The following is a 27,872-nucleotide window of genomic DNA, read 5'->3' as shown; positions in this document are numbered from 1 at the left end:
ACTATTGCCAGTCATCTTGACTTTTGTCCTGCCACTGGTCTTTGATGACTCAGGTAGAGAGAGACTTTGTGCAACTCTACCTCACTTAAATCCAATTTATATGCAAGTGAAGACATCACCTGTGATGTCACTAGTCCTCTGAAAACAAAGGATGAACAACAACATGAGATTTGTCCCTTACTAGTCTGTGACCAGGTAGTGATCAGATGAGGGTAAGACAGTTTGGCTGCAATGATTTTTATGATTCATGTTTATGCAACATGAAAGGGCAGTCAGAGAGTGAACAAAATCTGTGTTTTTATCAGAAGGTCTGGGGTTTGGCTGGCACTGTGTATAGTAAAAGGGACACAATTTGGGAGAAGCCCATAATAAACTGTGCTCTCAGATTCATCAGATACCATGTACTTGATAAGGCTTCTCTACTAATACTGTCACCATGTATATGTCAGCTTCAGGGCCTGACATTCCCCCTCAGAATTATTTGATCTAAAAGCTATAAAATGGATATATGTGTTTTGGAAGTACTTATAGAATCCACATTGTTTGATTTTTTTTTAATCTGTTGAGAAGTAGTGTGGAAGAGTGGAACATTGAACTTAGATTGCATGACTCAGGTCCAATTCCCAGAGCTGACACTTAACACTATACTACGCCAGGCCAGGTTGCTTAACCTGTTGTTTCACAATTTCTTCCTGTGTTATTATGGGGAGTAATAACACTTCACTACTTAATCCCAAGATTTTGAGAAAAAACTTTGTAAACCCTAAAGCACTATACAAATGTGAGCTGGTATTATGATTATCACGTGTCTTACCTCTACAACTAGGCTGTAAACTTCATGAGGGCAAGTGCATTTTATACTCCTTTACATATAGCAAGCATATTAAAAATACATGAGGACTAACTGACTAGTTAATTCTTTTTTAAAGCAATTGGGATTAAGTGACTCGCCCAGGGTGACACAGCTGGTAAGTGTCAAGTGTTTGACTTCAGGGCCAACGCTGTATCCTCTGAGCCACCTAGCCGTCCCTTGACTAGTCAATCTTTAAACAGTCACTTCCATGTCAAGTGATTTCCTTGCATTGCTGATTTTCAGTGCATTATTGTCCAATCTTTCCTAAATAACACTGGAAGATTAGAATCATTAATGTGTGATAGCAAATACACACACAATTTTCATTTTCCTTCTATAAATTTTTACAATGATTTTACCCAAGCTTCCTTCTGTCTTGAATACCCTTTCTCTCCTGCCCCTGCCCACTGTGGTAGCTACAGGAAAGGAAGAAGATTGTGATCAAACTCATGGTGTGTTTAGCATTCAAAATCCTATTATAATTTCTTCAAAAGAAAAACTAAGTTGACTAGATACCTTAACATTGTAACCTTGGTTGCTGTTAAAAATTATATTCTCTGGACAAGTATATGAATTGTGTAGGTTTATGAACTGTTAGCTGCACTATATAGAACTCATCCAAAATTTCACATTCATAAGCCCACTCCTTTGTTTAGATATGTGCTTTGCATTTAAATAGATATCAAAATACTATCAATTCAACTAAGCTTCCTTAAAAAGATACCATTTGTTTACTCACTTTTTATTTGAATTTTAAAATGAGACTCCTCAGTTGGTAGAAGAAAAGATAAATGAAAAACATAGTTTAAAGAATCAAAAGGTCAGTAACTGAGAATAAATTCCCAAAGTAATTGGTCTATAAAAACATTTAGAAATAAGTGGTTTTTAGACAAATTCAGCATTAAGACAATGGGGAAAAAGATGGTAGGGAGGAAGGGGAGAAGATTTATGCATTTTTATTAAGAGAGTAAATGTCCAGTTGTTTTCCCCTATGTTTTACAACAACAGAAAAATTAGTAAAAGCACCAGGATTGGTAATTTAATAATACGTTAACTTTAAACTTAAGTTGATTTAAATTACTACCCACCTACCAAATATTGAGAACTGATAAAACCATACCTAAAGTTAAAAAAAATTACAGGTAACACAATATTATAATAAAAGAATAAAGTGATATATTCTCTTCAGCTACTTCTTTCTGTAGGCTTTTTGTTCCTTAAAGCCATGACAAACTTAACTTTTGATCTTAGGGGTGACTAAATCTTATTGATGTATTTCTTAAGTCCTAGAAAGTCTAACCTATACAACAAAATGGTAGTTAACTTTGTTCTTACAGAGAAAGAGTAGCTTTCAAGTGAATTGTGGGAAACCTGGTGGCGGAAATGTGGCCAAGGTGGGAGAACAAAGGGGGAAATAAAGGAATTTCCTGGCCCTATCCACACAAATCACACAATGGTGCAAAAATGAATGAATACTAGTAAAGCCTGCGTTTCTGGGGTAAACATTTTCTTTTCCTTCCCAGTGGAAATATGGGACGGAAAATCTTTTTGACAATTAAAACAAGCTAAAGACATTACTGGCAATATCCTGGTAATTGAAACAATCTGCCCAATGACCAAATTCTCTAAATAGGACATATTTAAAATTGGAGTACTCACCACTGAATAATTTCTGTGATTTGGGCCTCCCAATGTGCAACCGATTCCTTTTTGTCTGCTAGATCTCTCATCTCTTCTTCTAGTTGTCGGTTATTTATACTTAATCTCTCAAACATAGCAGTGAGCTGAAAAGACATTTTAAGACATGAAGCTGTAATTTGAATTACTCACTGAGACAGTCTGTCAATTTTTTGACTTACACTAAGAAAATGATTGAATTACCTGGAAACTACCTTGAAATAACACATCAAAATTCATTAGAAAATCTGTTTTCACAATTTTACTCCCAAATTGAGTTCTTGAGATTATTGTCACCTTCAAATCTGCTTTGTTTTAATAATGTTACTTTTCAAAAGACTTCTTTTCTAGCTCCTCAAAAAGACAGACACTACTGCCTGAGTGAATAAGTTTGTGTCTTGAATATAAAAAAAACCTTCAAAAATCATAAAGGATATGTGTGAAAATTTATGAGCTACTAGACGCTTTCAGAATGCTACAATTACTGATAAAAGCATAATTCATTCAAAAAAGAACATTAGGAAGAGCTACAGTTTTGAGAGGGGGACCTTAATATATTGCTGAGATATGGCCAAATGGAGTTAACCAATCACTTCATGTTCAAAAAGGCAACATGATTTTTGTACTCATTAAGATTTTCCTGTGTACAAATAAGTAAACATAATTATATATGGGCAGAAATTTGCAACTCAAACATGCATTAAAACCTGTTAATTTGAAGATAAAGTAGTCTATGAAGAGGTGATGTTTAGCCTATCCTGTTAAGTATTCACCGCTTTTTAAAGCTTTCACACCAAAGTTTTCAAACTATACCATCCCTTCTAAAAGACCTTGTTTATTCTATTTAAATCAGAGAAGAGTTAACATTTTCACTATCAGCCTTCTTTCAATTGCCCATTTTGTTTGAATGTTTCTTAATCTACATTCCCAACATACACATTTTTGCAACTTTGGAAAAATAAGTCAAGATACAAAAGTGTATTTTTCCTTAAAAAATTCATTTGCTCTCATTTTAAAGGAATATGATTTATTCAATTTGTAGCTAATATTCATTATAAAGAAAAACTCCTCTCCTCTAAAAACTTTATTCAGTATTTTATCTATTTCTTTTTCACTTCTTGCTTTTTAAAAACATGAACCAGGTCTACTGATAACGTATTTATTCTTGCCAGAAAAGTGATGGAATTTTTTTTTAGGAGTTGGAGCAAACCACCATTTTTATTAGATATGCCATTCATTTGTTGTCTTTATCATATATTCTATATCAAGCATATTTCAGAAACATTTATATTTTAATCTTGTCTTCTGCAAAATCATATATAAACTGCCCATTCAAAAGAAAGCATTTTGAAATAAAGGATATCCCTTATATAATTATGTAATGAAATTCACAATGCATCACAAAAAATGAAAGCAACACTTTTAGGTGAAGGAATTTTAAAAGGCAAAATGAGACATACAAAGTTTTATACATAGCCATTGTGGAATTTTGTTTGCTGAACTATGTATATTTGTTAAAAGGTTTTTTGTTTTGGTTCAATTAGTAGAAAGCAGAACTGAAAGAAGAAGAGTTAATAAATAAAATAGGTAAGAATTTTTGAAATAATGTATGTAGAACTTACAGTCTAGAATCTTTCTTTCTACCATGTAAAAATAAAGTCTACAACTACCAAGATGCCTTGTCTTAAATGACTGAGAAGGAATCTAGGTTTTCTTCTTCTACCCATATACCAGCACAAAGTTTTTTTCAGTAAGAATCACACACAGTACGATATATGAAGCAATGTGGGGCACAGGCTATAGTTCTGACCAGCAACCACACTGTAAATCTCCATGGTATATGTAACAAACATCAAAGAAAATCAAAAGGATAACTCCCCCTGACACACACACACACACACACACACACACACACACACACACACACACACACACACACAATGTAAAGAATGGCAGAAACAGAAGTAGAAGGTGTAGAATGTCACACAGGTTGTAAGGCTATTTTTCTTTGTTAAATTGTAGTGTTCCTGTTATAACAAATAGAAATGACTAGTGTAAAAACAAAGCACTGATAAAACTTTAAAGAAAATAAAGAAGAAGAAATTATTCTTAAGAGGAAAAAGTATGGATTTGTTCAAAGAGAACAATATGACTATGTAAATAGAACTCATCAATTAACTCAAAATTTTAAGACATGTATAATAAGTGGAAAGAATTTAAAAATAACAGTTTGGTAAGGACAATGTCAGGAGAGTTAAAGCTCAAAATTAGATGGTGATGAATGTTAAGGAAAAGAACTTTTGGGGGGATTCTATGCTAGCGAATAAAAGAAAAATGAAAAAAAAAGACTTCTGCTGCTGAAAGAAGATAGGGTAATAATAAAGGACAACAGTAAGAAGTCTGGATGCTCCCCAAAAATCAATCAACATGCATTTATTATTGTTGACTATGTGCCAAAAACTGGGTGCTAGGAGCTAGGTACACAAAGACCAAAATGAAACAATCCCTGCCCTTAAAAAACTTAAGTTGAGGAGACAACATGGACATATATAGGGGTATGTAACTAGACAAAAGGTATGAGTGAGGGAGGCTGACAGCAGCTAGAAGGATCAGGAAAGGTGTCATCAAGAACAGTGCACTTGAGCTGCTTCTGAAGGAAATGAGGAGGTTGAAGGGGCAAAGTGGGGAGGAAGAGGAGGCATAAAGGTGGGAGGATGTACAGCAGTCAGAGGGCCACGCCCCCCCAGGATCTCAGTGTGTAAACAGGCACAAAGAGCAACCAGGCTAGGAAGGCAGAATGGAGCCAGTCAGGTGTTGAATGACTTTAAATGCCAAAAAGAGGAATTTAAATTTTGTCCTAGAGGCCAAAGAGAACCACTGGATTTACTGAAGAAAGGAATGACATAATCAGACAACTGCCCTTCAGGAAAATCATTTTTCTAGCTTTTTTAAGAAAGAGGCAAATTAAAACCTTCTTAAATTAAAAGTAGAAAGGAAGCAAAACACAAAGAAACTAGAGCTGAGGCAGAATAGCAGAAACAATCCAAAAAGCAGTACAAGGAGAAATGGACCAGTACCAATGCCCAAAGAGGAAAAGAAATCTAGTCCTTTTTCTCCAACCTTTGTGACCAGGCCTTGTTTTGACCTATGATTTTTTTATTTAGAGGATCATTTAAGATGTTAGCATCAGATATTTATTTCACATAGAGCTAGCAATAATGTAAAAACTAGGAATGACACGGAATAACTGGCTGTTAACTCAACTGGGGAATTGACCAGTTTTCTTCTTAATTTTACTAAAAACACATCATATCACTTCAGATTGTTTCTCTTCACTCTCTAATTACACCACAGTGATTCCAAGTGAAATCATCTTGTAATGTGTAATTTCTGATCTCAATGTAACTCTTGCACTTATAAGACAAATCTCTAACTCTGTGGTGATTAACAGGTTAACTACACGTTAACTAACTGAAAGAGAAACTAGGTTTTTTTTTAATCTAGTTAAACTACTAGTCTTACATTTGCTTAAAAACTGCAAGGTCTGCTTCTAAAAAGTTTTAAAATTCACATAAATTGTTTAATTTTAAATTTATTTAAGGCATTGCTTGAGACTTTGTTACCTTTAAAAATACTATGTGGTTTAGGTGCGTAGGACGTTACCATATATACTAATATTTCTTCTCAAGTTATTTTCAGTAAAACAAGCCAGGTAATGTTTTATAAAGTTTGGAAAATTAAATAGTCAAAAGAAGTAAATGTGGGAGAAGAGAAAGTACATGGAACAAAAATGGAAATGAGCCTGTTTAGACTGCTAAACTAAATTCTTTGATAACATCATAGTTGTTTGCTAAGTATTTTGCACAGTAGGCACTTATAACTGTTTCGTGAATTAAATTAGTCACGATGTTTGAAAGTAGAGAACTGAAAGCCATACAGCATGTAAAAAAAAGTTTCTTATTACACAGGTCAAAATACAATCTTTCCTTATTAAAATTTTAGCAGTATGCAGCTAGCACTACACAGTTAAGTCCCAATTACTACAAATAATAAATTCAATGAAATTATTGCATTACTAGGATTTATACTGCATATTTCCATTAAGAGGAATCCAAACTCACATAATTATAATTTTATATATCACAAATTTGAATACATGTGATTCATTATTCATTATCCCAATTTATGGGATTCATATTTTGCATTCATTGGGGCCTAGTTGCAAAAATTTCTGTTCAATTTCAGAGTGACGTGTCTAAAACCTAAAAAGTATACTAATACTACCTGATGATGAACTAAATGTAAAAAATCCCACCAAATAGCTGCTGGTTTATTTCATAGGCTTGGATCACTTTCAAAGATTTCCCCAAGATCCTACCTTTACATCTCCATGATTCATCAAGGCTGTCTCTGCAAAAATCTACTCTTGCTCAAGTGTTTTAGTTCTACCCAGAAGAAAATGAGGTTGTATGAAACAAAATGGAAAGAAGAGAAATGAGAGAATGTATAAAACAGTAAAAAACTGGAAGGGATAAAGAAATATAAAAATATCTTACATCCTTGAACTGTTTCTGATATGGGGGAGACTGTCTATTCCAAGGAAATAATTTGGCCCTGAAAGGGAAAGCTTTCCTTAAAAAAAAAAAAAAAGGATGCCTAACAAATCTATACTCAGCATGACTTTTATCTACCGGTGCTCTGATCAAAGGGAATGTAATTTTTAATCTCTGAAATTTTGTTTTGTTTTGTTTTTTTCTCTTAAAGACCAGCCTACTCCAAATCACTTTAGTCCCAGATCAAGCCCTACTTGGTCTCTGTTTGGGCCCTGACTGGCTCAGAATGAATGTAAATAACAATTGTTTCTGTTTCAGCCAGCAACTCTAAGGATATTCCCCTCCCAGATCTATTTTTTTTAAGAGGCAATTTTTTGCCTCATTCTATTAAGCCTTAATCACTGAATGGGTGCTGCCTCAATCAAACTGAAACCTCTTAAAGACCTTAGTTTGAAAAGGCCAACGTCCTCCACTGTATTGTGGGCCATCTCCGGTTGTCCTGATCCATATCTGGCCATTGGACCCAGATGTCTCCAGCGGAGAAAGTGAGGCTGGTGACTTTGCACAGCCCTCCTTCATTTAAATCCAATTCATTTGTATGTTATGGCATCACCTCCCTGATGTCATGTTCCTCTTGGAGAAGGAAGGACAAATAGCAACAGCAAATATTTGTTGAATTGAATCACTCACCTTATCAAGCTCATTTGAGAGTTTTTTATTTTCTTCAGTCAACAGAATCTTTTCTCGTTCATATTTTTGTTTAAATTCACTTTCAAACTCTTCCCTTTCATTTTGGCTATTAAATTCCAAAGGAAAAAAAAAAAGAAAAAAAAAGAAAGAAAAAATAGTCATATCATTAATATAAGCCAGCAATTTGAAGAAAACTGTTTTTATGGGAGCTTCTGTTTCACAGATGAAAATCCTGTTAGAAATTAGAACACTATAATTACTTCATTGAGATATTACTATATGAACAACAACATTTTCTTGGTTTCTAGGCAAGCACATCATAGTCTTTTTGGGGATGAAGGAATAGACCTGTGATTTCATCAGTACAAGAACTCATGGTATGGAGCTCCCAGCGCTGAGAGACAGCAGCACCTGGAGAACTAAGATATGTCTATGGCCATACAGTTACCATTAACTCAACAAGCATTTCCTTTGTGTCAGGCACTGTGCTAAGAACTGACAGATACACAGATAGAAATAAAATGAGGCCCTGCCATCAAGGAACTCACATTTTCTTGAGGAGACAAGATATACCACAAGTCTACACAGGATATTTACAAATAAAATGTAAGGCAGCTGCGGCTTTTAAAAATGTCTTCAACATAAGTTAGAGTGAGCAGGGTTTCAAAGAACACTTTAAAGAAACATATTAGGATTTCTAAGCCAATCTGCACTTTTACTAAATTTAATCATGAATGTTATTTTAGCATTAATTTTAAAATTAATTCTTAGACAATCTTGCTATGTTAATTTCAAAAATATTTTACTGTTAGATAACATTGGAAAGACATCATTATAGTGAATTATGAATTAAAATTCTAAAATCCCCTTTTTTCTTGATACCATAATAAAATATATACATATAAAATACACAAAAATACACACATATACAGCATGTTGACATACACATAAACTTTTACCCAGTGCTGAGCACATAACAGGAAGTGTGTGCAAGTGTGTGTATATTTTCTGACCAGATTTACAATTATATCAGTGGTGGAAACTCCTGGTGAAGAACTCTACCAGTAAAAATCAGCTATGTGGTTAAATACTGAACAAATCCAAAAGAATACAAAATCTTTCAAAGTTAAAGAAAATGACAAATACAGAAGCAGAGGCTACAGAAAACTGTATGCACAGATGTACCTTCTCTGTGTGTGTGTGTGTGTGTGTGTATGTGTATGAGGGGGAGGGGGAGGGAAAGAGAGAAGCAGCATGGTTTGAAGATTAGCTCTACTACATATATGACTTTGAGCAAAATGAAAGAGATATCTTTTCTCCTTTCCAAATATGCGATTCTATGAATCAGCTCAAACAACAAACATATAGACTCCATCAAAACCCTAGAGAGCAGATTCAGCATTTGTGAAAAATCTGGTTAACTGTAAGAAAAATATCATAGAAAAAAAGTTAAGGGATTGGATATTATATCATACAAGTGACTCCAATTCATGGTAAAATTGGAGTCTCTAAGAAGTGGCAAGGATGAGATACAAGCTAAAAAAGAAACTATGGACCTAGTTCCCCAGAGTTTCCAGATTAACATTTTATATACTTACATGCACACTCTAACTGAGGAATATATTTTGTGATATATAGTATGTGACATAAGCATAAGTTTTCTTCCCCCTTGTCAACAAGTATTTATTAAACACTTAAGAAAGAAAGCCAAAATGGCAGAGTAGAGGCAGCTGAATTATTCGAACATTCCCTTCCAAATGATTTTAAAATAACACCTCAAATCAAATTTTGGAGCAGCACAGACAACAAATGATCAAAGGGAGAGATTTTTCCAGCCTAAGACAACCTGGGAGGTTGGCAAGAGAAGTCTGTGACATCAGGGTTGGGGCTAGCCTGGAGCATAGGTGGCAGGAAACACTTTAGGCCTTACAGAATGTGGCAAAAGCACAGCAATAAGTTTGGGGGCTGAGAACATAATGGAGTAAGAAACCTATTCAAAAGAAATTACAAGAGACCCTTTGCTGGCTCTGGGTGCTGCTGGTGCTGACTGGCAACTCTATTGCTCATTTGGAGTTCTGGGTCACGGTTCCAGGGCAAAGAGGAGTGCTTGTAGTCTGTCACAAGGGAACAGGGCCACTGCTTGAAGTTTCAAGGCAGACAACTGCATTAGCACTGGTGGCTACAGCAAGCAGGGGACCTAGTCACAATTCAAAGGCCAAGAGGAACACTAGAGCTTGTGGTTACAGGAGAGTTGGGATCATGGTCACAATCCCAGGGCCATGAGGAGGGCTAGTGCTTGCAGCTGCAGGGAAGCAGGGGCCCTTCCTAGGTAGAGACAAGAGTGCAGACCATGACAGCAATGGCCACAATTCTCCAAAGATCATATCACCTTGGAAGCACTGAAAATTTGCAAACCCCTAGAACTAGCTCTGAAAACAGCAGCAGACTTCTGCTTCTGGGAGCCAACATGGCAGAGTAAAAAGTAAGTCGCTCTTACCCTCCCTTATTAACCTCTGAAAGCCCAGATAAATACCACCCCAGGAAAAACCCTAGAACAGCTGAACCAGAAGAAAGATGGGGTGCAGCAGTCTAGAAGCCAAGGTAGATTGAGGAATTAACAAGAAAGGCCCCTATTGCCCTGCGGAAAGGGGAGCAGTACCAAATGGGAGGCATCCCAGCAAGCTAGCGGAAAGCTCCATCTCAGCATACCAGGAGGAGATCCTGAAACCCAGGTGGTGGAGCACGCAAACACCAATACCTGGACCCCTAAGTGCCTCAGTGAGGGAGGGGGGACAGGTGGAAAGCAGCTTGGAAAACCCCCAGGTGCCTCAGCATTCTATAGCAACTGGTTCTCCCAGTGCGTCACCAAAACTAAGGGAAACAATGCTCCAAGGAACCTCAGGCAGAAAAACATCCTGCAACACCCATCTAAAAGCAGCTGAGGAAAGCAAAAGGAAAGGAAAAGCAGGCAACCTCCAGGGGCCAGACTAGCCAATTCTACCCCTAGAGTGCCAGTGTTGCTGATTCCAGCCCAACACCAGGTAAACTGCCAGAACCCTACAGCCTCCAACTGCCAGCATTACAGGCCCCAGGACACAAAGCCAGTGAGTGACCAGGCCCTGGGTTCCAAACACAAGACGCTTGGGTCAGTGCCCTCTGCTCCCTAGCAGAAGAGCTCAATCTCTTCAAAGGCCAGGAAATAAACAAACACAATGAGCAAAAAGAAACATATGATAGATTCTTACTATGGGAACAGTGAAGATCAAGGCAGAAATTCTGAAGAGGACAACATTGTCAACAAACCCATATCTGGAACCTCAAAAGGGAATATGAACTGGTCTGAAGCCCAAAAAGCCTTCTTAGAAGAGCTCAAGAAGGATTTTAAAAGTCAAATGGGAGAGGAAGAAGAAAAAAATGGGAAAAGAAATGAGAGGTAGGGAAAAGGAAGAACAAAAATTAACTGTAGAAAAAAAGTCCTTAAAAAATACAATTGACCAAATGGAGAAGGAGGTGCAAAATCTAATAGAAGAAAACAATTTGTTAAAAATTAGAACTGGACAAATGGAAGCTAATGACTCTATGAGAGAGCAAGAATCAGTCAAACAAAAACAAAAGAATGAAAAAGTAGATGAAAATGTAAATATTCACTGGTAAAACAACTGACCTGGAAAACTGATCCAGCAGAGACAATTTAAAAATTATTGGTCTCCCTGAAAATCATGATGAAAAAAAGAGCCTGCACAGTATCTTTCAGGAAATCATAAAAGAAAACTGTCCTGAGGTCCTAGAACCAGAGGGTAAAATAGCCATAGAAAGAATACACCAATCACCTCCTGAAAGAGATCTCAAATTGAAAACACCAAGGAATATGGTAGCCAAATTCCAAAATTACCAGGTCAAAGAGCAAATATTGCAAGCAGACAGAAAGAAACAATTCAAACATCATAGAACCACAGTCAGGATTACATAGGACCTTGCAGCTGCTACATTAAAAGATCACAGGGCGTGGAATATGATATTCCGTAAGTCAAAGGAGCTTGGTTTACAACCAAGGATCAACTACCCAACGAAAATAAGTACAATCTTTCAGGGGAGGAGATGGATATTCAACGAAATAGGGGACTTCTAAACCTTCCTGATAAAAAGACCAGAGCTCAACAGAAAATTTGATTATCAAATACAAGACTCAAGAGAGACATAAAAAGGTAAATGGGACAGAAAGAAACAACATGTTATAAATAAGGGCAAACTGTTTACATCCCTACAAGGGAAGATGACACTTGTAACTTTTTTTTTTCTTATAAATACATATATCAGAGTTTGCATTCTAAAGATTCCAGAGACTTTTTTCTTTTTAGAAGAAAACTTTCACTATCAGCATTTCAACTGTTTCATGATCTCATTGATGAGAGCACTTTCTGTACAACCTATCCAAGCCTTCTTATGCTTTTCAGTTTTTGTCCATGTGCGGCCCTCTATAAGTTCCCTACAAGGGATCCACTCAATATGTTGTGGCATTATCTTGACATTGTCTGGGTTCCAATGCTTCATGGGGGTGTTTCTTTGTTATCCCTTGCTCATTTTTGGTGATAGATTAATTTATTCTTCTAATCATTCATTTCTTTGAGCATATTTTCAAATGCCCACAATTCATCTTTACACTGTCAGTTGAGTAACCTGAAGTTTTAGCTATTCTTCTGCCAAGAGTTTATTATGTTCCATTATTTGTAGCCGTGTGGTTTTACCAGGCTTTAATACCAGGAAAATTGGTATTAAAGAGTTAGGATTTTGTCCCTGAGTGTAATGAGGTAATTGAAACTGACAGGCAATTTTCCAAGTGCGATCTAGACCATTTTTTTCCCCTCATTCAATTTTGGACCTAGTTCATTGTCCAAGTGCAGCATCCATTAAAGAGATATGTACTGATGAACTGGATCTATGGACTGCCCATTTAACCCACTGTCATACTAATAAACATTCTTTACCTAGGTGGTTTTTCCTATATGCATCATAATGCCAAATCCTTTGCAGTGATTTTGGTGTTCCTCCTTCATGTTTCACTTGAATCTTGTATTTGAAATTCAAATTTTCTATTCAGCTCTGGTCTTTTCATCAAGAATACTTAAAAGTCCCCTATTTCACTGAATGACCATTTTCCCCCCTAAAGGATTATACTCAGTTTTGCTGGGTAGGTGATTCTTGGTTGTAATTTTATCTCTTTGCCCTCCAGAATATCATATTCCAAGCCCTCCAATCCCTTAATGTAGAAGCTGCTAAATCTTGTGTTATCCTGATTGTGTTTCCATAATATTTGAATTGTTTCTTTCTAACTGTCTGCAATATTTTCTCCTTGACCAGGGAACTATGGAATTTGGTTATCATATTCCTAGGGGGTTTTTCTTTGGGGATCTCTTTCAGGAGGTGATTGGTGGATTCTTTCAATTTCTATTTTGCCCTCTGGTTCTAAAATATCAGAGCAATTTTCTTTGATAATTTCTTAAAAGATGATGTCTAGGCTCTTCCTTTGTTCACGGCTTTCAAATAGTCCAACAATTTTTGAATTCTCTCTCCTGGATCTATTTTCCAGGTCAGTTGTTTTTCCAATGAGATATTTCACATCGTTTTCTATTTATTCATTCTTTTGGATTTGTTTTACAGTGTCTTGATTTCTCATAAAGTCACTACCTTCCAATTGCTCTATTCTAATTTTTAAGGAAGTATTTTCTTCAGTGAGCTTTTGGACTTCCTTTTCCATTTGGCCAATTTTGCTTTTAGGGCATTCTTCTCCTCATTGGCTTTTTGGACCTCTTTTGCCATTTGGGTTAGGCTATTTTGTAAGGTGTTATTTTCTTCAGTATTTTTTTGGGTCTACTTTAGCAAGTGGTTGACTTGTTTTTCATGATTTTCTTGCATCACTCTCAGTTATTCCTCTACTTCTCTTACTTGCCTCTCAAAATCCTTTTTGAGCTCTTCTGCGGCCTGTGACCAATTCATATTTTTCTTGGAGGCTTTGGATGTAGGAGCTTTGACTTTGTTGTCTTCTGGTTATATGTTTTGATCTTCTTTGTCACCAAAGTAAGATTCTGTGGTCTGAGTCTTTTTGCACTGCTTGCTCATGATCTCAGCCCATTACTTGAGTTGACACTTGTAACTCTTGAGAACTGTATTGTTATTACACCATGTTAAAGGGATATACCTAAAGGGGGTGGGTATAAATTGATTTTGATGTAATAATAATAAAAAAATCTAATCAAGTGGGTTAAATGGATCCAAGTAAGTGGATTAATCTGATCTAACTAAGAAAATGTACTGAGAGAAAAGGAAAGGAGGAGGCAGACAATGGTAAATTACATTACAGGAAAAGGCACAAAAACCTATTAGAGCAGAGGAAAGAAGGGAGGGAGATGAGCATTGTTTAAAACTTATTTTCATCAGATTTGGCTCAAGAAGGGAATAACATAATCAGTTAGATACAGAAATTTAACTTGCCCTATAGGCAGTTGGAGGGAAAAGGGGAAAGAAAAGGGAAGGATGATAAAAGGGAGAGAAGAAGAAGTAAGGGTGAAGGGGAAGGAAAGGGAGGGGCTAATAGAAGGGAGGCGGGACTGAGGGAGGCGGTGGTCAAAAGCAAAACATTAGTGAGGAGGGAAAAGGAAAAGAAAAGCATAAATGGGGGGGAAAGGATGGGGAGAAGGACAGAGATAGTAATCATAACTGTGAATGTCATATATGAATGTAATAGAATACTATTGCGCTATAAGAAACGATGAACAGGCTGACTTCAGAAAAACCTGGAAAGACTTGTATGGTCTGATGCTGAGTGAAGTGAGCAGAACCAGGAGAACATTGCACACAGTAACAGCCAGTGCAATTACTAATATTGATAGACTTAACTCTTCTCAGCAATACAAGGATCTAAGACATCTCTAAAGGCCTCGTGATGGAAAATACTATCCACATCCAAAGAAAGAACTATAGAGTTTGAATGCAGATTGAAGCATACTATTTGCTATTTTTTTTCTTCTGTTGAGTTTTGTTTTCTCTTTCTTGTGGTTCCTCTTATTGGTTCTAATTCTTACTTACAACATAACTAATTTGAAAATATGTTTAATAAGAACACATATGTATAGCCTATATCAGACTGCGCACCGTCTTGGGGAGGGAGGTGCAGAAGGAAGGGGAGAATAATTTAAAACTCAAAAGCGTATGGAAGTGATTGTTGATATATCAAAATCCATTAATTAAGAAAACAAAAAACAAACAACACACAAAAAAACGGCGGCACACAAAAGCCTAAAGAATGGAACAGTGCTTCCCTACCCCTAATGGAGCAGAACTCAACTTTAAAATAAAGTAAAAAACTCAAGAAATAGACTGGGCAAATGAGCAAAAAACAAAGCAAGAACCTGAACATAAAAAAACTACTCTAGCATCAGGGGAAACCAAGAAACAAACTCAGAAGATCACAACATGAAAATAAATACAAGCAAAGCCTCAAAGAAAAAAAATGCTAAGTGGACACAAGACTAACAAAAATTCCTGGAAGAATTAAAGAAAGAAATAATAATGGCAGAGGAAAAAATGGGAAAAGAAATGACAGTCATGCAAGAAAATTATGAAAAGACAATTGACAACTTGGTAAAAGAGGGCCACCCCCCCAAAAAAAAACCTGAAGAAAATGACACCTTAAAAAACAGAATTGGCCTAATAGTAAAAGAGTCACAAAAATTCAATGAAGAAAAAAAGTCCTTAAAAAGCAGAATTGGCCAAATGGAAAAAAGCTCACTGAAGAAAATAATTCTCTAAAAATCAGAATTGGGCAAGAAAAAGTTAATGACTCCACGACACAGCAAGAAATAGTAAAACAAAGTCAAAAGAATGAAAAAAAAATATAAAAAGAAATGTGAAATATATTATTAGAAACTAACTGATCTGGTAAAGAGATCAAGGAGAGATAACTTAAGAATTATTGGACTAACTGAACACCATGATCAAAAAATGAATCTAGACACCATATTTCAAGAAATTATCCAGGAAATCCACCAATCACCACCTGAAAGAGATTCCAAAATGAAAACTTCCAGGAATATTAGAGCTCTCAAGTCAAGGAGAAAATATTGCAAGCAGCCAGAAAGAAACAATTCAAATAACACAGAGCTACAGTCAAGATAACACAAGATTTAACAGCTTCCACACTGAAGGACTGGTGGGCATGGGATACGTTATTTGAGAAAGCAAACGAGCTAGGAATACAACCAAGAATAACCTACTTGGCAAAACTGAGTAGTAATCCTTCAGGGGGAAAATCAATATATTATGGAATAGAGGACTTTCAGGCATTCTTGATGAAAAGGCCAGAATTAAACAAAAAATCTGACATTCAAACACAAGACTCAAGAGAAACATAAAAAAGGTAAACATTTTTGTGGTGGCCAAGAACTAGAAATTGAGGGGATGCCTACCATTTGGGGAATGGCTGAACAAGTTATGGTATATGAATGTAATAGAATATTATTGTTCTAAAAGAAATGATGAGCAGGAAGACTTCAGAAAAACCTGGGAAAATGTTTATGAATGGTGCTGAGTGAAATGAGCAGAACCAGGAGAATGTTGTACACAGTAACAGCCACATTGTGTGATGACTAACTTTGACAGACTAATCTCTTCTTAGCAATGCAAAGATCCAAGACAACTCCAAAAGACACATGATGCCCACATCCAGAAAAAGAACTATGGAGTCTGAATGCAGATCAAAGCATATTATTTGCTCTCTCTCTCTTTTTTTCTTTTTCTTTTTTGTTTCTTCTTTCTCGTGGTTTCTCCCATTGATTCTAATTCTTTATAACATGACTAATGTGAAAATAGGTTTAATATGAGTATGTATGTTGAGACTATATCAATTTACATGCCATCTTGGGTGGGGGGAAGTGAGAGATGGGGAGAAAATGTGGAACTCAAAATCTTATGGAAGTGAATGTTGAAAACTAAAAATAAATAAATTTATTAAAAATTTTGAAAACTGCAATTGCTGAGGGGATAAGGAAAAGTACATACACTAATAAACTGATGGTGGAGTTCTGAACTTGTCTAACCATTCTGGAGAACAATTTGGATAGTTACCTATGCCCAAAGGACTATAAAATTTTGCATACTCTTGACCCAGTCACACCACTGCATGAAGTTTGTACTTCAGAGAGATCAAAGAAAAAGGAAAATAATACATTTGTATAAAAATATTTATAGCAGCTCTTTTGGGGGGGGGCTAAGAATTGGAAATTTGGCAATTCCTCAACTTAATTATTTAATAAGAGAAATGACTTTGGGAAGAGAGACCAGAAAGCATCGATTTGGCTTAAGAAGTTTGGGGCAAAATAAGATCTCAGTTTTCAAGATTTCATAGTCTGATAGACAGAAGATGGTTTCTCTTCCATGAGTTAATTGAAGACCTTAGGACTACAGATGGTATTTTCATTACTGGTACTGATCAAAGGTATGAGCTTTACAAAGGCAGATCTGAGACATAAACAGTTAAGAAGGCTGTATCTGAGGGCAGCATTTGGGTTTCTGGACCTCAGCTTAAAACATTAAACAGGTCTGAATGAGCTGATACTTGCAAGAAATACTAAGGATAACCAAAAAAAAAATTTTAAAGCTACACTGGGAAAAAGAAAAAAGATCAAAGAAGCGGTAAAATTGTAGCAATCTGGACGTAGATCAATGATGATAACAGAGAGAAGGCAGAACTTTTATTTCATTTATCTTCTTTGCTAAGGGGAATAATCTTTGAATTGGAAAGGATAATACAAAACTAGCTAATAAGGAACTGCTAGCCAAAATAAACAGGGACAGCAAGAGGGAACTTTGCTGTCCTTAATGAGTTCAAGTCATCAGGATCAGGTCAAACACGTTCAGTGATTTCTGAGCCAGTCACTGATCTTGGGCAGAACAACGAAAATGGAAAAGGTACAAAATAACTTGAAGGGCAAATGTTATCCCAATTTTTAAAAAAGGGAAAGATAGTCATCTTCACATTGCAGGCACTGAACTTAACTGATTATTGCATGGCAAAATTCTAGAATGTATTATTAAAGTGAAGGTTACCAAATGACTAGAAAGTAAGTCATACATGACTTTTAAGAATGGCTCATGCCAGACTTCCCTTGTTTCTTGTTTTACAGACTGCAACGGAATGCTGTAGACATAATTTACCTAGATTTTATAAAAGTATGAGACAAAGACTCTAGTGTTACTCTTGTGGATTAAATGGAGAGGTGTGGATTAACCAGGCTAGATAAAAGTATAGCTGGTAGGACTTGAAACTTTATGAACTGTCAATACCATAAGGACCCATGAACAGTTAGATATCTAATTTCACATGAGATCTCTAATGAACTATTCCAGGGATCTGGTTGTTGTTGTTGTTGTTGTTGTTGTTATTCAGTTATTTTCAGTCGTGTCTGAATTCAGGGTTTCTTGGCGAATATACTGAAGTGGTCTGCCAATTACTTCTCCAGCTCATTTTATAATCACAAAGCTAGTACAACTCTGAGGCCACATTTAAACTCAGGCCTTCCTGACTCTGGGCCCTGCACTCTTTCCACCAAACCACCTAGGGATCTTTTCTTAGCTCTGTACTACTTAACTTTTTGTTTTTGGAAGCTAAGTTGTACAGTGGAGAATGCCAGGCCTGGATTCAGGAAGACCTGAGTTCTAATCTGGCCTCAGTCATTTGCTAGCTCTGTCACCCTGGAAAAGTCATTTAACCCTGTTTACCTTAGTTTCCTCATCTGTAAAATGAACCAGAGAAGGAAATGGCAAAGTACTCTAGTATCTTCGCAAAAAAACCAAAACACCAAAAAAACCCCCCACAAAACACAAAACCCTGAATGGGGACACAAAGAGTTAAACACAGCTAAAAACAACTGAACAACATTAAATATTTTTTATAAATGACTAAGATAAAAGGATAACAGGGATATGTATAAAATCTGCAGCTAAACAAAAACTAGGATGGTAAGTTATTATGTTGAATGAGACAGTCAGGATCCAAAAAGACATATACAAGGTACAATGTTAATAGGGATAAATGTAAAATTTTACACTTCAGTTAAAGTATAAGACTAGGGGCAGGGATGGGTGGGAGTAGAGGTTGGGGGGGTAAATGATAATGTATTTGAGGAAGATAAGAAGATTTCACTTGTGTGATGGGATTAATATCTACTAATATCGATGTTACAGCTAAGTAAACTTACTTTTGTTGCCTGTTGAATGATCTAAGGCAGAATAGGCAACCTTAGCAAGCTTTGGGCCTCCCTCCAAACCCCCATCCCTTGTTACATGTCTTTAACAAAGAGCTGAGTCACCACACAATGAGTATACTTGTAGAAATGATTGATATATAGGTCAGGATCATATGGGCTCTTAAGTTTTCTTCCAAGTCTGAAAATTCATAATTTTATGAATTAATGTGCAATTTCTCCCTCCCCACCAGCTGTAAGATTAATGTCTCTTTTTTGGATGGTAACTTTGCCTGGTACACAAAATTTGTTTTATAGATTCTCCTATTACATTGGAACAAATGCTCTAAAAGAAAATTATACATATTACTCCTTCAAGGACAGTAAGTTCAAAACACTTTTCAACACTATAAAGTGCATGTGATATCTCTCCAAGTCATACTGATGTCCTTACCTCTCTCTCCTGGTCTTTTCTAATTTGTCTTTTAAAATCATAATCTCCTTTTTAAGGGCAAGCTGCTGGCCTTCTGCGTCACGCAGTTCTTTCTTCAGATTTTTAATTTCATTTGCATGTATTACATTCCTTTTTGATAATTCCTCCTCATAAAAGATACTTTTCTTTTCCAAGTCAGCCTTTAGTTTGGTTATCTCTTGCTGATGTTCTATGCTGCTTATACCTGGTGAACGACCAATCTGTTTTTGCTATAAAAATAATGGAGAACTCTTACTGAACAGAACAGTGAAATGGTACCAACTCAGTTCTGCAATAAAGAAAGGCATGTTTATCTAAATGTCAACAGGAAATCACAAGATTTATGTGAAAACCAGGTTTATTATAAGACAAATGAACATGCATGTGGAACCCAAAGGGTCCCCAGTCTTTACAGTAGTTTACATTTTTATAATACCAGGACAAAGGAAGGAGGAAATACTAAGAAGGGACGTGACACGGGAGGGGAAACAGTGCAGCAATGGTGGGAAAAAAGACAAGACAATACCCCATGTGGAGAACTAGGTGATAGCAAAAGCCTTATTGTTTTCCCCTGGGAACTGCTAGCCTGTGAAGACAGAAGGGTCTGCTTATTTGCAAAGGACCCCAGATACACAAATATTATCCCAGCCTGGCACAGACTGGCAAGTGCCTGTCTTGCCTCGCAAGGACACGCAGGGAGTCTAGTGTAGGGTGCAGCAAAATATTATGTCAGCTCAGACAGAGATTCGTACTTGACATGTTCAGAGCCTCTGACATGCTCTGGGTCCAATGTTTCTAGAAAATATGGCAACTCAAAAAGATAAATTCAGGGGACCCCTTTATAGCCCTTAACACTAAATAAACACTATATATGCAAAGTTTCTAGAAATTATTTCAGTTAAAAATACATACTTATTCTAAACAGTGTAGAAGCAAGTAGAAAAAGCTAGTTGCTTTGCATTAAATATATTAAGAAAGATAATCTACATAAAAGGTTTTGTGTAGGTAGGTGAATCATCATTCAAAATAAATAAAATACTATTTTCTAAATGGTACATATTTGGGATAACTAGATAGGTCGTATCACCATAGTGGTGAGTACAGGGATCATATTATCTTTAAATTTCATATCTTTTCCAGGGTTAAGCAAAGTGTTCACAGAAGGCACCTAATTCAACTGAACAGAAAGAAATCCAGGTACCTTGGTCAGTAAGGAACACTACTCATTATGTCTTATGGTCTTAAACCTTCCATGCTGTTAAAGACCTGAGAACAATCACATTAATCATTGAAGCTTGAATATTTTTTTTCTTTGTTGGGAGCTCAAGGTCATGATAAAACATTTTAAGTTGTTCTTGAGGGCTGAGAAAACCCATATCAAGTTTCATTTTCAGTTGTCATAGTCAGGTCCTTCTGCTTCTACTTTTTCTTTTCTATTCTTGGATGACTTTTTCAGTCTGAGGTTTTTTCACTGTGGCACAAAGAAGCCTACTTAACAGAGAAGTGCCACTTACTACTAGTACCAATATATAAATTACTAATTAACTTGAGGACCAGACATACAGTAAGTGAGCTACAAAACAATTTAGTGAGGCCCTTAGTCACCTGAACATCCTAAATATGCTCACCTACTTACATAAAACAATCTCAACAGTTCTATCATCATCATTTACATTCTTTAAGGAATAGTAAATTACACATCTATATATAAATGTATATGCATATACATATATAGATTTATGCTATAAATATATTTTTGATTAAAATTCAGTGCATAAAACAATTGAAATTTTAAAAGAAAAACAACTTTGTTGATATTTTAAAATGCAACTCAAGAAGCAATATTTGCACCCCATAACTAGAAACTAGCACAATGCTATATTGTATCTGTATACATGATTTGGTATGCATAATCAAACATCTCTCTGTCTCTCTATATCTCTTTCTCTGTGTGTGTGTGTATGTATATACATACATATATATATGTATATATATATATGTATGTATGTATACATATAGACTAGAATCTCTAAACTTTTCTCACTTTTTCATAACAAAAAACTAGGAACACTTTGTTTTTCTTTACATATGCAACGTGGCAGTAAGATAGCATTTGCCTAGATCTAAAGGGAAAAAAGAGATAATTAACTTCAAAAAAGCAAAGCATACTGACCTTTAATCCCTCCAATTCATTCTCCAGCTGTTTAGAATACTGTTCACTCCGTTCACGTAGTTTCCTGTCCTTAGATGCCTCTGCAATTGCAGATTCTACATGGACTTCCAGCTTAAAAAGAAAACCAATAGCAAGTTTTCATTTTTATAATTCAGAAATAAAAATAATATATTCTTCCATATGTAAACAATATTTATTAGAGAGTAAAGCCAAATATCCAAATCTTCACTAAATAACTATGATAAAACTAAAAGAGGTTTATGCCTAGGATAGTAATTATTTTTCATGTGAAAAAAATACAGTGACATAGAGACGTATAACTTCAAATTATCTGAAAAAGGAGCTTCCATTGTTACTCCCCAGCCACTAAAGAATTTGCCTGATACTAACCTCTTTTTTGGCTCTTTCTGTTTTGCGCAGTTCTTGCCTTAAGCTTTCAACCTTTTGCATCACCAGTTCCATCTCCTCTTCCTTATCTCGGACTTGGCGGGCAAGTTTCTGTTTCTGGGAGTGCAAGTCTGTCAACCGTTCATTCATCTCCGAAAACTCTTGCATGGCCAGTTTCCGCTGGCTGTGTGCATCTTTCAGTTCTTTGGTTTGGGATTTTAATCGCTCACTAGACTCGATTAGTTCCTACAGTGTTGTAAAAAGAATACAAGTTAACAATTAAGAAGATTAGAGGCCAAATATGGTCTTCAATGCAGCCATCATTAGAGTCAGGAAGAGCCACTTTTGCAAATCCAAGGACAAAAATGAAAGAGATGAATTGTTTAAAGAAACTAATAAGAGCCTTTAACCAGACTGGATTATAGTTTGAGTTCTTGAGGTAAACCTGCTATGCAACAATGAATAAATTACTTAAACTTTTGGAAGTATGTTTTTATGACATACTTTGAAAGAGATTAAAGAGGTGTAAAGGATGGAAAGATAAGTAAAAAATAACTTAGAAAAGAACCAGCAGATATGTAGATGAGGAGGGGTACTGGCAATATATTTGAGAAGGGGTATATAAATGGTTTGGAGAGGCTTCATGATTATCTGTAAAATATCTTCCTAACTCTGCTTAAAAACTATATAAAAAGCTAGAATATTTTTAAGGTTACTTCATTTTGTGGCTCAAGGTTTTTTATTATCACCTTTCTGGTATTAATGATATGTGATATCAGTAATCACGTATTATGATGTGATATATATCAAAGGTGATATTAATGTAACCTTTATTCATAAGGCTAACATGAGAACTATTAATATCACTAGAATCTAGAAAATCTGGGGGAAAGACACTGTTTAAAGATAAATATCAGAATACTTTCCATGGTAACTGAATTTGGCTCAGTACGTGTACAAGACTGTCACCACACATCCTAACTTTACATAAAAGATTAACTGCCACCAGAAGTAGGTAAGTGGCAAAATGGATAGAGTATCTAGCCTAGAGTCAAGAAAACCTTTGTTCAAATGTGGCCTCAAAAACATACTAGAAGAATGATTCTATGTAAGTCACCTAACCCCTGACTGCATCATTTTTCTGGTCTGTAAATGAGGATAACAATAGTATCTACCGCCTCGGCTTTTATTTTTTAAGGATAAACCGAGATATTTGTAAAGTGCTTTGCAAACCTTAAAGTGTTATGTAAATGTTAGCTTAATTACTGTTATTATATTACTAAATAATTCTGAATGTATAAACTACTACTGTGAGGTCAAAAGTTACAATTCTGGCCTTGAAATCTATACTGTAACTAGATAAAACTCCTACTTCAAGAAGATCTGCAGTAGATCTAAAATGACATAAAACCCTTTGAAATATATACTAAGTAACAGTGAAAACATACTGAGTTAATGCAGAACTAGGTTGATAGTTCTGTTCTTTTTTGATAATAAATGCTTTTTTTTTACATATGCTGCTCACAATTAAAATTTTTTTTTAAGTTTCACATATTTTTAAAAAAATTTGGCCTGAGCATAATATATGTGTTTTGGCATACATACAAATAAACTCACGAGCCATATATCTATGTCTATGTCATCTTAATACCTCAATCTACATCTACGAAATCATCTTTTATGTACATAGAGTAAAAAACAACCCATAAACTAAACTCTAAAGATCTTATTAATATATTGCAATAACAATCATTCAAAGACTATCTTGAAGTTTTAGTTTAAGCTGTTTCTACCTTGGACAGCAAAGAAAACAAATCTTCAAAATAGCTATCACATTCTAGCAGCTAGATCCTAGCTAGCATTATACTCTATACACAAGTTACAGATGGGTTGTAGTACAATCAAAATCAAGCCTCACTTTATTTTTTTAAAGTAAGAAACAGGACAGCAACCTATGTCATGGAAAGTATATTAATTTAAAAAAGCAAGTTCCTTATTATGGTGCTTATTACGATGCTAAGACTTTGAAAGAATGACTATTTTGCCTCTCTCAAGGAATAACTACCTTTGCATAAATGTAGAAGTATTACATAAATTATTTATGGAAAAAAGGATCTAGGTCAACCTAGCTGAAATACTTTTTATAAAAGCTGTCAAAACCACAATTTAGATTTAAAAACAAACTAAATCCTCTGAATAAACTATTTTTCTTCTTTAAATTTAATATTTTATTTTCCCCCAATTACACACAAAAACAATTTTTAACATTCATTTAAAAATTTTTTGAGTTCCAAATTCTCTTCTTCCCTTCTTCCTCTCTTCCCTCATTAATACAGGTTATACATATGCAGTCATGCAAAATGTATATCAATATTAGTCATGTTGTGAAAGAAAACACAGACCCAAAAAGGAAAAAGAAAGTAAAAAAAAAAGTATGTTTCAAACTACACTCTGTACTTTTCATCAAGAATGCTTGAAAGTCCTCTGTTTCACTCAATATCCATCTTTTCCCCTGAAGGATTATACTCAGTTTTGCTGATTAGGGGATTCTTGGCTGTAATTCTATCTCCTTTGCCTTCTGGAATATTATACTTCAAGCCCTCTGGTCCCTTAATGTGGAAGCTACTAAATCTTGTGTTTTCCTGATTGTGTTTCCACAGTATTTGAATTGTTTCTTTCTGACTACTTGCCATATTTTCTCCTTGACCTGGGAACTCTGGAATTTGGCTACAATATTCCTAGGAGTTTTCTTTTGGAGATCTCTTTCAGGAGGTGATTGGTGGATTCTTTCAATTTCTATTTTATTCTCTGGTTCTAGAACATCAGGGCAGTTTTCTTTGATAATTTCTTGAAAGATGATGTCTAGGCTCTTTTATTGATCATGGCTTTCAGACAGTTCAATAATTTTTAAGTGATCTCTCCTGGATCTATTTTTCCTTTGGAGGATTATACTCAGTTTTGCTATGTAGGTGATTCTTGGTTACAATCCTAGCTTTGTTGCCCTCTAGAATATCTCTGTCAAGCCCTCAGATGCTTTAATGTAGAAGCTGCTAAATCTTGGGCTACCCTGAGTGTGGTTCCATGCTATTTGAATTGTTTCTTTCTGGCTGCTTGTAATATTTTCTCCCTGAAATGGAAGTTCTGGAATTTGACCATAATATTCCTGGGAGTTTTCATTTTGGGACTGGTAGATTATTTTAATTTCTACTTCACTGGCTGGTTGTAAAATATCAGGGCAGGTTTCTTTGATAATTTCTTGAAAGATGATATCTAGGTTCTTCCTTTGATCATGGTTTTCAGGTAGTCCAATAATTCGTTTTATTTTTTTTTCATTCTTAAATAGCATTTTATTTTTTCTCACAATTACATATCAAGAAAAATATTAGTATTCATTTTTATAAGATGTTGAATTCCAAATTCTTATCCCTCCCTCCATCCCCTTCCCTCTTCTAAAAACAGTAGGCAGTTTCATATATTTTATACATATGCTATCATGTAAAACATTTCTATATTCATCACATTTGTGGAAGAAACAGATCAAAAGGGAAAAAACCATGAGAAAGAATAAAGTGAAAAAATATGCTTCATTTTGTACACAGAGTCCATCAGTTCTTTATCTGGATATGGATAGCACTTTCCTTTGTGCATCCTTTGTACTTCTCTTGGATCACCGTATTGCAGAGAAAAGCTGTCATTCATAGTTGATCATCACATGATGTTGCTGATATAGCGTACAGTGTTTTCCTGGTTCTGCTCTATATTAGTTTGTACAAGTCTTTCCAGGTTTTTCTGAAATCTGCTTGTTCATCATTTCTTATTGCACAATAAGAAATAATAATTACATTCATATACCACAGTTTGTTCATTTCCCCAACTGATGGGCATCCCCTCAATTTCCAATATTTTGCTACCACAGATATGGCTGCTATAAATATTTTGGTACATATAGGAGTGCATATCCTTTTTTATTATCTCTTTTGGATATAAACCTAGTAATGGTACGGCTGGAACAAAGGTAAGCACAATTTGGTTGCCCTTTGGGCATGCTTCCAAAATGTTCTCCAGAATGGCTGGATCAGTTCTCAACTCTACCAATAGTGCATTAGTGTCATAATTTTCCCACAACCTCTCCAGCATTCGTCATGTCCCCTTTTTGTCATATTAATCAATTTGATTGGTGTGGGATGGTATTTCAGAGTTGTTTTGATTTGCATTTCTCTAATCAAAAGTGATTTAAAGCACTTCCTCTTTTGTCTATACGTATCTTTGATTTCTTCATCTGAAAACTGCCTGTTCACATCCTTTGACCATTTTTCAATTTGGAAATGGCTTGTATTCTTTCTCATAAATTTGACTCAGTGAGAAATGAAGTCTTTATCAGAGACATTTGCTGTAAAGATTGTTTCCCAGCTTTCTGCTTTCCTTCTAATCTTGGTTGCACTGGTTTTGTTTGTACAAAAGCTTTTCAATTTAATATAATTAAAATTATTCTACATTTCATAATGCTGTCTCTTGTATGGTCATGAATTCTTCCACTTTCCATAAATCTGACAGGTAGATTATTCCTTGCTATTCTAATTTGAATGCTTCATTGTCCATGGTACCTTTCAGCAAAGTGTAGTTCCTTTCGTTATCTCTATTAATTAGGTCTGTTTGCTTTTACTTTGTCTAAGATCAGGATAGGTGTATCCCTGCTGTACTTACTTTAGCTGAAGCATAATAGATTCCGCTCCAGTCCCTTATCTGTACTCCATGTGTAACTCTGCTTCAAGTATGTTTTTTGTAAGCGACATTTTGTTGCATTCTGGTTTTTGATCAACTCTGCTATCTGCCTCTGTTTTATGGGAATGTTCATCCCATTCACATTTATGCATACTACCTATGTATTTACCTCCATCCATTTCTTCCTCCTATTTGTCCTCTCTTTCCTTTCACCCCTTCCCACTTCAACAGTGTTTTGCTTTTATCACCTTTCTTTTTTTAAAAAAATAATTTATTTTTAGTTTTTAACATTCATTTCCACAAAATTTTGATTTCCAAATTTTCTCCCCATCTCATGCCGCCCCCCAACCCAAGATGGTGTGCATTCTGAAAATCCCTTCCCCTAATCTGCCCTCCCTTCTATCACTCCCCCTTCTCTTATCCACTTCCCCTTCTATTTTCCGGTAGAGTAGGATTGATTTCTATACCCACTGCCTGTATATCTTATTTCCCAGTTGCATGTAAAAACAGTTTTTAACATTTGTTTTTAAAGGTTTAGGTTCCAAATTCTCTCCCTTCCTCCTTCCCTCCCTACCCTCATTGAGATGGCAAGCAACTCAATACAGGTTATACATGTATAGTCATGCAAAACTTCCATAGTAGCCATGTTGTGAAAAACTAACTGTATTTCCCTTCATCCTATCCAACCCCTCATTTATTCTATTCTCTCCTTTGATCCTGTCCCTCCTCAGAAGTGTTTGCTTCTGATTACTCCCTCCCCCAATCTGCCCTCCCTTCTATCATCCCCCACCTCTAATCCCCTTCTCCCCCCGCCCCCATTTTCCTGTAGGGTAAGATAGTTTTCCATACCCAATTGAGGGTCTATGTTATTCCCTCCTTAAGCCAAATCTGATGAGAATAAAATTCACTCATACCCTGTCACCTCCCCCCACTTCCCCTCCACTGTAAGAGCTTTTTGTCTGTTTTATGTGAGATAATTCACTCCATTCTACCTCTCCCTTTCTCCTCCCAGTATAATCCTCTTGCCCCTTAATTTTATTCTCCAGATATCACCCCTTCATCTTCAACTCACCCTGTGCCCTCTATTTATCTATCCATCCATCCATTC

General features: G+C 35.7%; 1 protein-coding gene across 6 annotated transcripts in view; it reads right to left on the bottom strand.

Annotated features, from left to right (window-relative positions):
• Positions 1-27,872, bottom strand: part of CDC42BPA (CDC42 binding protein kinase alpha) — a 430,427-nt gene that overhangs the window by 91,642 nt on the left and 310,913 nt on the right. For all 6 annotated transcript variants that reach the window (XM_020982125.2, XM_020982131.2, XM_020982126.2 and 3 more), the window contains exons 13-17: positions 22,046-22,288; positions 21,656-21,766; positions 19,465-19,712; positions 7,774-7,879; positions 2,513-2,637 (exon numbers count right to left, since the gene is read on the bottom strand). In XM_020982125.2, coding sequence (XP_020837784.1) covers positions 2,513-2,637; positions 7,774-7,879; positions 19,465-19,712; positions 21,656-21,766; positions 22,046-22,288 — 833 coding nt within the window. The remainder of the gene's footprint in view (positions 1-2,512; positions 2,638-7,773; positions 7,880-19,464; positions 19,713-21,655; positions 21,767-22,045; positions 22,289-27,872) is intronic.

This window comes from Phascolarctos cinereus, unplaced genomic scaffold, assembly GCF_003287225.1.
Source record: "Phascolarctos cinereus isolate Bilbo 61053 unplaced genomic scaffold, phaCin_HiC Scaffold_5;HRSCAF=322, whole genome shotgun sequence".
NCBI lineage: Eukaryota > Metazoa > Chordata > Mammalia > Diprotodontia > Phascolarctidae > Phascolarctos > Phascolarctos cinereus.
Note: the sequence above shows the minus strand (reverse complement) of the source record. Positions and strands in the feature narration are given on the sequence as shown.